Source organism: Oratosquilla oratoria, chromosome 6 (assembly GCF_046742065.1).
Source record: "Oratosquilla oratoria isolate Oo_2021 chromosome 6, ASM4674206v1, whole genome shotgun sequence".
Taxonomy (NCBI): Eukaryota; Metazoa; Arthropoda; class Malacostraca; order Stomatopoda; family Squillidae; genus Oratosquilla; species Oratosquilla oratoria.
In genome coordinates, this window is record NC_134782.1 from 78,725,792 (window position 1) to 78,739,303 (window position 13,512).

Genomic DNA, 13,512 nt, shown 5'->3' on the forward strand with positions numbered 1-13,512 from the left:
GTACTTTGTCAAAAGCTTTTTTTAGGTCTAGAAATGCACAATCAGCCCATCCATCTCTTTCTTGTATTATATCTATTAGTCTTGAATAGAAACATATTAAATTGGTGACGCATGATCGTCCTTGTCTGAATCCAAATTGCCTTGGATTTAGTACGTTGTTTTTTTCCAAGTATTTTACCCATCTACTTTTGATAATTCTTTCACATATTTTTGCTATTGTACTTGTTAGAGAGACTGGTCTATAGTTGGTAGGTTCTTCTTTATTTCCTCCTTTATATATAGGTACTATATTTGCTTTTTTCCAATCTTCTGGAACTTTTCCTTCTTTTAAGGAACTGCTTATTATGCTATGTATTTTGTCTGCCAGTTCATTCCTACATTCTTTCAGAATCCAGTTTGCTATTTCATCTGGCCCATGCGATTTTCTGACATCAAAATTACCCAAGTGTGTCAATATTTCATTCTTCGTTACTTCTATTTCTTCCATAGGGGGGACTTTTTCCTTCCACTCAATCTCTTCAGGTTGTATATTTTCCCTTGTAAACACTGATTTAAAATGTTTGTTCATAATTTCTGCCATTTCCATTTCCTCAGTGTATTCAACTCCTCCTTGTCTTAATTTCTCCAAGTCTTGTTTGTTTTTCAGTTTATTGTTTACAAATCTGTAGAATAGTTTTGGTTGATCTTTACACTTTTCTATAACATCTTTTTCATATTTTCTTTTTTCCTCTCTGCACTTTTGTACATATTCATTTCTATAACCAGTATATATTTTCCATTTTTCAGGTCTTCTGTCTTTTTTCCATCCGGTCCAGGCTTTGTCTCTTTTGTCTTTTAACTCCCTACAACTTTTGTTGTACCAGCATTTTACATATTCTTTTTCTTGTTTTTGTCTTGGGACATACTTTTCCACTCCTTCTTTGTAAATTTTTGTCAAAATATTCCATTTCTCTTCCACTGATGTTTCTTCTTTGTATATTTCTTCCCAGTTTTCTTGTTGGAAGAATTCTCTTATTTTATCAAAGTTTGTTTTTTCATACATCATTCTTTCTTTTCTATATTGTTCATTTCTTTTGATATATTTTTCTTCATTAAGTTCCAGTTCAATCAATATGTGGTCACTTTTACCTATTGGTGTTTTATATTCAATCTTGTCCACTATTCTAGGTTCAGATGTAATTATTAAGTCTAGCCTCGATGGTTCTTCTTCATTTCTATACCTAGTGTTCTCTTGTATCCATTGTGTCATTGAATGGTCAGTAATCATCTCAAGTAGAGCATTTCCCCATGAGTCATCACCACTCTTTACTGTCATTTCTTCCCAGCAGATTTCTTTGCAATTAAAGTCGCCCATCATAACTATTCTTCCTCCGTCTTCCATTATTTTAGTTAATGCTATCTTTGTGTCCTCTAACATACTTTTATGTTCACTCTCCTCCCATGAGGCTGTTTTCGGAGGCACATAATTGATCACAAATTTTCTGCTCTTCTTATCTCGGTCTTCCACTTCTATCATAATCATCTCTACTGTATTCTTTCCATATATGACACCTTTCACGTTTATATCCTTCTTTGTCAGGAACATAACTCCACCCCCTTGTTTTTTCTCTCTGTTTCTAATCCAATAATTGTATGTATCATGTCCTACACTGTTGGGTGGTAGTGGGCCTTTTAATTTTGTTTCTACAATTCCCATTATGTCCGGTTCTTTTTCTTTCAAATAATCATTCAGTTCATTCAATCCTGTTATCAATCCATCTATATTTGTGTAAGACACTCTTAGTTTTCTGCCACTTCCATTGTGTTCTCTGTTTCCCTTATGTTTTTCTTTAGTATGTCGAACTGCTTTATTTTCATGTTCACTACTCTCCAATAGAATCTCTCTTTCTCTGACTCCGTTCTTTCCTCGTTTTTTGCCTTAGCTTCAATTCTTTTCTGCTTTTCTGCCTCTCTTTCCTCCTTATTCATTTCTCTTTTTATCCATACCTTTTTATATTGATCATTTGTTGCTAGTTTCCCTGTCTTGGATAGAATTTTCTCTGCCGTTGTTTGTGACCTGAATTTAATCTTAATTGGTCTGGTCTTATCTGTACTATATTTTCCGAGTCTGAATTTTTCCTCAATTTCCTTTATAATTTCTGGTTCATCTTCCTGGACTAATTTTAATAAACTGCTTACCCTTTCATTTTCCTCCTTGATTCTTGCGGTTCTATCTGGGTTATGTTTCTCTTCCATTCCTAATATAATTATACATTTCTTTTTGTCAGCTAATTCTCTTACTATATTCTCCTTCTGTCTCATCACTTTAATAACTGAGTCCTCATTATGTTCTTTCAATTGCTGTTTGACTATGTCAGTGAATGAAACCTTATTCCCTTCTTGAGTTATTCTCCAATTTTTAGCTTCTGTAGCTATTTTCTCACTGTTTTCATTACTATTCTTCTTCAATTTCTCATTCTCCTCCTTTACATTTCCTAACTGTCTTTTTAGGTCCTCTACTTCTTCAGTTAAGTTTCTGTTAGCCTTCTCTAGTTGTTCCAATCTTTCAATTCTCTGGAAGATGGAGTCTACCTTACCTAACTTACGTTCCAAGTCCTCGATCACCTTATCAACTCTCTCCTCTAGTCTTATCAGTCGGGGGGGGGTTGTGTCCCCCCCACCCTCTTTAAATCCCTGGAACATATTCTCGTCACTTTCTACTGTATTTCTCCTCTCTATACTTCTAATCTTTACATTTTTATTTGCCATTTCGTCATCCGGTGGTCGTTTCATGTTGACCTTACGCCCGTCTGCCTGGGCCAAGTCCTCCACATCCTCATTTCCTTCCATTTCCCCAGCAATCCCTCCCCTTCTCCTCTTTTCCTACTTACCTACTGCCTCACGAGCAATTTCCCCCCCCCCTGCAAACACAAAAAGGCACTTCTCTTTGCGTTGGTATCCACAATCTGCACTTTTCTTCAGAGCGTTCGTCAAGCCGTCCGTTCGTTGAAAGTGTGTGTGTGTGTGTGTGTGTGTGTGGGAAATATTTTAAGATACGCTCTCTAAGATGATTCATACTTACATTCCTTTTAAGGACATACGTCCCCCAAATCAGGCTTGCCCAAAGTGGCTCGACAAAGAAACTGAAAAAGGTATTGCTAAAAAGAGACAGGCCTATAAGAAATATAAGTGCTCGGTTGTGTAGTGGTTTTAGTTCGGAACAACGGCAGGACAAATGAAAATCAACACAAAATATCTAATGTCTTTCTTTGGTAATTAGCCACAAGGTGCGACACTAGAAGTGTCACATGAGAAATATAGGTGAAGCTCGGAGTAAGACCACAGCTTAGTGGAGCTTATGGTTGTAGCTGGACGTGGATCCTAACGTCAGCGAGGCGGTGGCAGATGATGACGGCGAGGCTCGATGGGACGGCTAGAAGATTGGACGAGGAGATGTTGTTGTATGTGCTAGTCGATACTGTTCTGCCTATCTCGGCGAAACGCCGACCTTTTAAGGGAGGCTGGCGGGAACGTGAGGAGCTTTCCAAGTTCCTGATTGGCTGACCGCTGGCTGGCAGGGACGCCCTTGCGAACTACGCTTGCCAACTACAGGAACTTGAAGATTTCTTAGATCAGTGTGTGACGGGTCGTAGGATACATCACGTCACTACACCACTCCCCCCGCTCTTCGAAAGCGGGCGTCGAGGAGGATAGGGAGCGACGCGCGCGACGTACTTGAACCGGTCTGGCCTTCGGATCAGTCGCCCCGAACGAGTGGTCATGCCGTCAGGGGGCATGTCTGGCGAGGAGGGCCTTGATGGAGGGGGGCTCGAGTGCAGGGTGGTGTTGTCGAGGTCGGAGGCCTGGTGATGGGAGGTCGGTTGAGTATGGAGCTGTGGAGACATAAGGCTGGGTGAGAATTGTTGCAATGTATGGTCGAGCGGGGGCGTGGGGTGGGGAGGATCTTGGGGGGTGCCGGGAACAGTTGTAGTTGTCGTTCCCTAGACTGTCTGTCCGAGCAGTCCCGTCTCCCCAAGGAATGCCATAGCCGAAACTGGGTTTTCCCACAAATCCTTTATAGAGCGTATGTTGTGTTGTTTGCGTGCATGATTGTGTATAATGCAGTCTTCCATTATGTGTTGTATGGTATGGGGTGAAGTGTTACATCCTGGGCAGCTGTTCACAACGCGGTCATCCAGCCTCTTCTGGTAGCTTAGAAGTGCTGGGTGGTGACCGCACCGCAGTCTGGCCAAGTGGACTCTGTCCTTTCGTGGGAGAGAGGATTCAGAAGGGTGGATATCAGGGGGTCTGGCATGCAGCAGTGTGTTGTCTTTCAGTGTGTTAATGGAGCGGTGAGTGATATGATTATGAATATGTTTCCGGAGGCTGGTATTTGGTGGTTGTGGAGGAAGAGAAGCGAGTATCTGTGCGTGATAAAGGTCTTTGGGTGTTGTTTTAATGTTTCTTGGTGTGTGTGGGTGTTCTGCTATGTAGTGTAGCAGGTGTAATGTGTTTGTGGTGGCTGCGGCAAGTGTTTGTGTGCCTCTCATGTCGAGGTGGTCCTTGACTTTGAGGACTTTTGTTTCATGGTGTAAATGGTCTGTAGGTGTTGTATTTGTGCAGCCTGTAATTGTTTTTAGGACTTTGTTTTGTATGATTTGAAGGGTGTTGTGGTGTGTCTCACTGAGATTAGGAGCCCATGCAGGACTCGCATAATTCATCACTGAGCGTATGCATTGTTTGTATATTGTTATATTAGTTTCTTTGTTTTGTCCAAATGTTGTTCCAGTGATTGACTTAAGTGCGTTAAGTCTGGGTGTGCATTTGTTTTTTATGTTTGTGATGTGTTGTTTGAAAGACATGGATGTATCGTATGTTACACCAAGAATTTTCGGTGTGTTTGTGTGTGGTATTAAAGTGTTGTTGATGTAGAGATGAGGTATGTATTTGTGTCCTGGAGCTGCAGCGTCTACGTCGTGGGACCACCCCCCAATCCCAAGAGTTGGGGGCCAAACCGCAGCAACTACCCCTGGCCACCGGCTCTACGCAGGTGGCACCGATCCCCAAGAGGAGCTACGCCTACCTTGGGGAGTACCACAGTTGTAGTAGAAGGGTGTGGTTGTGGGATAGGAGAAGGATAATGGTTCGCCGTCGCGTACGCGTGATCTGTGTGAGTTTGTGGGGGGGGGGGGCTGCTGCAGGTGCTGTGGTGGTGGGGAGTCAGGGGCAGGAGGGGAGTATTGGTTTGGAGGGGAGAGTTTTTCGGGGGGTGGGGAATGACTTGGTTCGGTGGTGAGGATGGGGTTAGGACCATGTTGTAAGAGGTATTGTAGTGGCCCTGGAGGTTTGGTAGGGGGAGTAGTGGGGAGGTGGGCCGGCTTGAGCCTGTCGATGGAGACGCGATCCGGTTTGGCATCTCGGTTGATCACGAAGTGTTTTGTTGATCTGGTGAGGACTCGGAAGGGGCCATCGTATGGGCGTTGAAGAGGAGTTCGTTTGGAGTCTCGCCTGAGGAAGACGTAGTCACTTGTAGACAGGGCCGGGGGAAGGTGCTCCGGTTGAGGTTGTGGTGGGCGAAGGGGGGTTGGACGGGTGTTGGCGAATGTCTCCTTGATAAGTTGGAGGAGGGCGTGACGGTCAGGATCGCCGACGGCAGGCGTGGCAATTTCCCCAGGGAGGCGAAGGTTCTCAGCGTAAAGTAGCTGAGATGGGGAAATGTCGTTGTCGACCTTTGGTGTGACGCGGATCGTGAGAAACACCAGGGGAAGGGTTGTGCCTTAAGCGACTCCTTCAGTTGGCGGTGGAACCGTTTCACGAGTCCATTGGCTTGGGGGTGGTAAGCGGTAGTCCGGTTGCGTTTGGTGCCAAGGAACCTGAGGAGGCTGGACCATAGGTCAGATTCGAACTGAGGGCCCCTATCGGTGACAATGATGTGAGGTGCGCCGAATCTAAAATATCTAATCTCTTTCTTTGGTAATTAGCCACAAGGTGCGACACTGGAAGTATCACATGAGAAATATAGGTGAAGCTCGGACTAAGACCACAGCTTAGTGGAGCTTATGGTTGTAGCTGGACGTGGATCCTAACGTCAGCGAGGCGGTGGCAGATGATGACGGCGAGGCTCGATGGGACGGCTAGAAGATTGGACGAGGAGATGTTGTTGTATGTGCTAGTCGATACTGTTCTGCCTATCTCGGCGAAACGCCGACCTTTTAAGGGAGGCTGGCGGGAACGTGAGGAGCTTTCCAAGTTCCTGATTGGCTGACCGCTGGCTGGCAGTCCCGCCCTTGCGAACTACGCTTGCCAACTACAGGAACTTGAAGATTTCTTAGATCAGTGTGTGACGGGTCGTAGGATACATCACGTCACTACAGGTGCATCTAATGACTATGAAAGTTATGTATCAATACAGAGAGATTTAAAAAAGACAATACGAAATGAACATCGCTGATAAATCCAAAGAGAATCCCAAAGAATTCTATAGTTACATTAGAGGTAAAAAGGTTGTTAGGAATCACATTGGTCCACTATTATATGCTGGCGGTCAACTTGAATATTCAAATGAAGGAATGTGTAATATTTTAAACAATTATTTTAACTCTGTATTCGTAAACGAAACGCCTCAAAGTGAACTCCAAACTAAAACCTGTGAAAAGTCTAGGGTAAACTTACTACGGTAAATATAACAAAAGAAAAAATTAAGAGGTGTATAGATAAACTCAAAGTTAATAAAACACCAGGGCCTGACGGTTGGCATCCAAGAATCTTAAAGGAAATGAAAAATGATGTTGTTGTTCCATTAGAAATTATTTTCAAGAAATCCATCATATCCAGAGATGTCCCAAGGGAATGGAAGCTAGCTAACGTTACTCCCATATTCAAAAAAGGTGACAAAAAGAAACCAAATACTATAGGCCAACAAGTTTGACTTCAATCGTAGGAAAAATAATGGAAACTATCATCAGAGATGCTATCGAACATCATTTAGAAAGTAAACGTTTGATAAATGATAGCCAGCATGGTTTCAACGGACACGTTCTTGCGTGACTAACTTACTCGAATTCTACAACACAGTTATCTCAAATTATGACAAAAGAAACAATATAGACTTAATATATCTAGACTTTGCAAAAGCTTTTGATACCGTCCCCCACGAAAGACTACTTACTAAATTAGCTTCGCACGGAATAAGTGGTAGCCTATTAAGTTGGACTAGTAATTGGTTGAATGATCAAAAACAGAGTTGTTTTAAATGGAAAACTTCTAGATGGAAAAATATTACAAGTGGAGTTCCTCAGGGTTCCGTTCTTGGGCCACTTCTATTCATAGTATATATAAATGATATAGACCATGGACTAAAATAAATTGTTTCCAAATTTGCTGATGATACAAAACTGTGCGGAATGGCAAATGATCACTTAAACCAATTAGATATTCAAGAAGATTTAGATAAATTACAGCAATGGAATGAAAAGTGGCTTATGAAATTTAACACAAGTAAATGCAAGGTAATGCACATAGGTAAAAATAACAGTAAGTACGATTACAAGTTATTTGGAAATCGTTAACAAAATTGGATAGTGAAAAAGATCTCGGCGTAATTATCAGTAACGATCTCAAATCACCCAAGCAGTGTATTTCAGCCTCTGAAAAAGCAAATAAGATTCTAGGACTGATTGCACGATCTTTTGATTTCAAAAGTCCATCACTCATTAACAAGCTATATAAATCCTTAGTTCGTCCACATTTGGAATATGCTGTTTCCGTATGGTCACCGAATTTCATGAAAGATATTGACAGACTGGAAAAAGTACAACGGCGAGCCACAAAACTGATTCCAAATATCAAAAATAAATCGTACGAAAATCGACTAAAACATATGAATCTGTTTTCCCTAAAAAAGCGTAGACTCAGAGGTGACTTGATACAGGTCTTTAAAATTCTAAAGGGAATTGACATCAAAAGTGACCAAATTTTCACAACGAATGAGAATCAGACAAGAAACAATGGTCTCAAACTGTCCAGAAATAGATTCAATTTGGAAGTAGGTAGAAACAACTTTACCAACCGTGTAGTTAATGAATAGAATAAACATCCTGCAGAGGTACTGCAATGTAGTTCAGTTCGAAGCTTTAAGAATCATTTAGATAAACACCTAAGCAAGATGCTGTAATGATTATAATTTATTTTATATTTGTTTTTGTTTTGTTATCATTTGTCTGTTTGATTTTCATTTATTATTAGGAGGTGCTAAGATAAGAGGGAGGGTGGAGGGGTGTGGAGTGTAATCAGGGATGGAATGGGTGGGAATGATTTTATGCCTTTTCCTTTATGGCTACCTCCCTTGTAAGGCGGAAAAAAGCCTTAGTATATGTATGTATGTATTATTATTATTTACTATTTACCTGTTTGTTTATTATTTAACTATACCTATGCATTTATCTATATAATTTATTTGTTATTTACATTATTATATTTTTTATTTATTGATTTATTATGATTTTTTCGCATCCGACCTAGATATGGACCAAAAGGTCTCCTGTGGGCATGATCCGCCTTTGTAATCCTTTGTAATTCTTTGTGAACCTTGAGGCCACTAGAATCTGACTGATCAAATTTCCTGCAGGTCAGCCTTTCTGGAAGGAGGCAGGTGTGGGGGAGAAGATCGACGTCCACATAGGTCCCGCCAGTGAGACCTTACAGAAGTTTATCGACGAAGGCCAAGCAGGAACCTTTGACTTCGCCTTCATCGACGCAGACAAGGTTGGCTACCTCCAGTACTACGAGCAGTGCCTCGTTCTCCTGCGGGTGGGTGGGATCATCGCTGTGGACAACACCCTCTGGGGAGGGAGTGTCATCGACCCGGAGGACAATACCCCGGACACGGTGGCCATCCGGAAGTTCAACGCCTTCGTACACAAGGACGACCGCATCGGTCTCTCGTTTCTCAAGATCAGCGATGGGCTCACACTTTGCTTCAAGAAGTAGGATCCTGCGAACTCCGACTTAGTGGGGACCTACGTCAGAAAGCTCTTCAGGATCCTGTGAACTCCGACTTCGTGAGGACCTTCGTCAGAAGGGTCTTCAGGATCCTGTGAACTCCGACTTAGTAGGGACCTACGTCAGATGGGTCTTCAGGATCCTTTCGAACTCTGACTTCGTGGAGACCTACGTCAGGAAGGTCTTCAGGAACCTCTTTTGAGTTCCTCTTCCTCTTCTTCCTCCTCTTCTTCCTCCTCCTCCCCCCCTACACTTTTGCCTTTGGTGAATAATCATTTAGCAGCATTCAGATGCACGAGTTAACCAAAGAAATAATCAAGATTTTTTTTTAATCGTTTGAACTCCCGCACATTTTTTTTTTTTTTTTTTTTTTCCTTCTTGTCATTAGCCTGTTTTATTCATTCCCGTGGCACTCTCTTTGGTGAAGAAGTGCTGCCCTTGAAGCTCAGATCACCAAATATTCAAGAAATTCTTTCAGCAACAGGAACTATGGTACAAAAGTTTTATAAAGTTAATCGTTTGAACAAAGAAAAAAATTAACAAGTGTCGTGGTTTCTTTGAGCATTTGTTGATGTCTTTACAAATAATTCAATTTTTAATCAAAGTTCGTGTTCACTTTGTTAATTTTTGTAAAGTTGATAGTCAAATGATGTTAAATTTTTATGCAAATTTAATTGCTTTGTTACGTTTACACAAAAATAAACTAACAACAACCAGTGTAAAGATTTTAATGAATGTCACCTTATTTGTGTTTCATAGAAATCCAAAGAAGATGGCTACACACCGATTTCTGAAATATTAGAACCAAGACAAGACCCACAAGTTACAGCTGTCACATATATCAAAAATTATGAAAATGTACAAAAAATCTCTTGGATTCACATTTTTTCCATTATCCAAAAAAATATATGAATATATATATATATGTATATGTGTATATATATATATGTATGTATATATATATATATATATATATATGTGTGTGTGTGTATATATATATATGTAGATATATATGCATATATATATATGTGTATATATATATATATATATATAATTTATATAAAAAAAACATGAAAATGTACAAAAATCTCTTGGATTCACATTTTTTCCATTATCCAAAAAATAACTTTCTTATCCGGAACTTTTTTTTTTTACATTACACAAAATCTGTTGAAAACAAGGCTCAATCCACAGCATTAGGATTTGGGCTCAGCTTTGCCAATAATTCTAATCCATCTAACAACATTAACATTGGTAAAGCTTTTTGAAATTTAAAATGTGATAAAGATCTGCCTATAGATGATGGTATGATGATAGATGATGGATATATAAAGGTATTGTTTATAGTGCTTTAGCAGATCAGGTACCTCCCAGCTGTCCTGAACGTTTTAATATTGCTATTAATTCTTTCAAAAAGGACAGAGTTACATATCACAAAAGCTGATAAATCAAACGCCATAGTAATTATGAACAAAAATGATTATTTAAACAAAATGGATGAACTACTTAAAGATCAAGATACTTATGTCCAACTTTTAAAGAATCCTACTGAATCAGTGAATAGCCATTTCAATAAGAAGATAAAAGAATTGTTAAGTGGAAATAGTGAACTAATTAAAAAGTTTATTTCTATTAGCCCTCCTTTGCCTTACATGTATGGTCTAATTAAGACACTTAAACCAAATTACCCGGTAAGACCAATCATTTCTTCAATAGGTTCAGCTTCATATAAACTTTCGAAATGGTTGGTAACAATTCTTAGTCCACTAGTTGGAACTATTTCCACTTCACATGTTAAGAACAGTTTAGACCTCATTAACAAAGTGAGGTAAAACCAGATTATGAATTTAAATTGGTAAGTTATGATATTGTTAGTTTGTTTACGAAAGTTCCTTTGGATGATCTTTTAATCTATCTTAAAGAAGAGTTAAATAAGCACGATTTACTACCTTCAGGCACCTTAATTGAACTGATCAAGTTGTGTGTTAAAGATTGCAAATTCCAATTTAATGATAAATTTTATTCTCAGAAATTTGGCATGAGCATGGGTAATCCTCTCCCCCCGTATTGAGTAATTTATGTATGGAGTTCTTTGAAACTAAAATTTTAAGTAAGATCATTCCCCCCAACATAACATGGGATCGGTGCCATCTGCGTAGAGCTGATGGCCAGGGGTAGATGCTGCTGTTTGGCCCCCAACTCTTGGGGTTGGGGGGTGGTCCCACGACGTAGACGCTGCAGCTCCAGGACTTACCCACGCCAGACACCTCAGAAATACAAATCTCTTCCTACGCAGACGACATAACAATCACATGCACACATCGTAACACAGACAAAGCTGCAGAAATAATCCAGCCTTACCTTGACACACTCAACACATGGTTCATCACAAACAGACTCAAAATAGCTCCAACCAAATCTACAGCAACACTTCTCACCAACTGGACAAAAGAACACAAATACATACCTCATCTCTACATCAACAACACTCTAATACCACACACAAACACACCGAAAATTCTTGGTGTAACATACGATACATCCATGTCTTTCAAACAACACCTCACAACCATAAAAAACAAATGCACACCTAGACTTAACGCACTTAAGTCAATCACTGGAACAACATTTGGACAAAACAAAGAAACTAATATAACAATATACAAACAATGCATACGCTCAGTGATGAATTATGCGAGTCCTGCATGGGCTCCTAATCTCAGTGAGACACACCACAACACCCTTCAAATATTACAAAACAAAGCCCTAAAAACAATTACAGGCTGCACAAATACATCACCTACAGACCATTTACACCATGAAACAAAAGTCCTCAAAGTCAAAGACCACCTCGACATGAGAGGCACACAAACACTTGCTGCAGCCACCACAAACACATCACACCCGCTACACTACATAGCAGAACACCCACACACACCAAGAAACATTAAAACTACACCCAAAGACCTTTATTACACACAGATACTCTCTTCTCTTCCTCCACAACCACCGAATACCAGCCTCCGGAGACATATTCATAATCATATCACTCACCGCTCCATTAACACACTGAAAGACAACACACTGCTGCATGCCAGACCCCCTGATATCCACCCTTCTGAATCCTCTCTCCCACGTAAGGACAGAGTCCACTTGGCCAGACTGCGATGCGGTCACCACCCAGCACTTCTAAGCTACCAGAAGAGGCTGGACGACCGTGTTGTGAACAGCTGCCCAGGATGTAACACTTCACCCCATACCATACAACACATAATGGAAGACTGCATTATACACAATCATGCACGCGAACAACACAACATACACTCTATAAAGGATTTGTGGGAAAACCCAGTTTCGGCTGTGGCCTTCCTTGGGGAGACGGGACTGCTCGGACAGACAGTCTAGGGAACGACAACAACAACAACAACATAACATGGGTGTGGTACATTGATGACATCCTATGTCTGTGGCCCATTCAAGATAATGTAAATGATTTTTTTATGTAAACTTAATAATTTGGTCAGTTCCATTAAGTTCACGGTGGAGATAGAGAGTGAAGGTATTTTGCCTTTCGTTGATTGCAATATCTACCGCTGTGAAAGTGAGTTGAAGTTTAGTATATATCACAAACCAACCAATGTTCATATATACACTATTATTCCTCACACCCTGATGGTGTAAAGAGATCTGTTTTTTCTTCGATGTTCCTCAGGGCCCTATGCATTTGCAGCTCAGAGTACATCGATGATGAAATAAGATGTATTTACGACATTGGTACTAAGCTACAATACCCCACACATGTTCTTGACACAGCTTACAATAGTGCTAAAAGGACATTTTATAACCTTGGGTCAACTCAAACTTTCAATATGGATAACTTGCTAATTCTACCGTACCAAGAGAACCTGCAAAACATTTAAAAAATATTACATAAATTTAACATCAATGTAGTTTTTAACAATAAGAACACTGTAAGACAATTGCTCATAAATATTTCTGTCAATAGTGATAAAGGGTGTGTGTACAGAATACCTTGTAAATCATGTAATCAGTTTTATGTTGGTCAGACTACTAAAACACTCAAAACACGAATCAACACAAGAAATATGTTAGAGAGGGAAACCAATCTAGCGGTATATTCAACCACATGAACCATTTTAACCACCCAGTTGACTGGGATAATGCTAAAGTCATCACATACAACAACAACATAACAGAAAGAAATTAAATTGAATGCAGTTTGATCAAATCTAGTAAGGGGATAAAATGTTAATCTTCATCAAGGTTTGTACAAATTAGATAGTTACATTCCTCATGAAATTTCAAAATTATTTAAATTATAATATAAATTATGAGCAGTTGTCCCATACTTGTTGGTTATCAGGACAGTTCAAACGTCCGTCACGTGTACTTCTTCCCCTACCTCTCTGAATGCCCTCTTCCCTGTGTCATATACTCTGTACCTTGTTTCTTCATTTTATAATTCCTTCTTTGTATCTGCACTGAAGATGTAATTATATGAAAGTGCTCTGG

The 13,512-nt window shown here is 40.1% G+C and overlaps 1 protein-coding gene across 1 annotated transcript in view; it reads left to right on the forward strand.

Annotated features, from left to right (window-relative positions):
- The window catches only part of LOC143026640 (putative caffeoyl-CoA O-methyltransferase 1), a 128,039-nt gene extending 114,527 nt beyond the window's left edge, over window positions 1-13,512 (forward strand). The window contains exon 5 of the mRNA XM_076187382.1: window positions 8,606-13,512. Coding sequence (XP_076043497.1) covers window positions 8,606-8,967 — 362 coding nt within the window. The 3' untranslated portion in view covers window positions 8,968-13,512. The remainder of the gene's footprint in view (window positions 1-8,605) is intronic.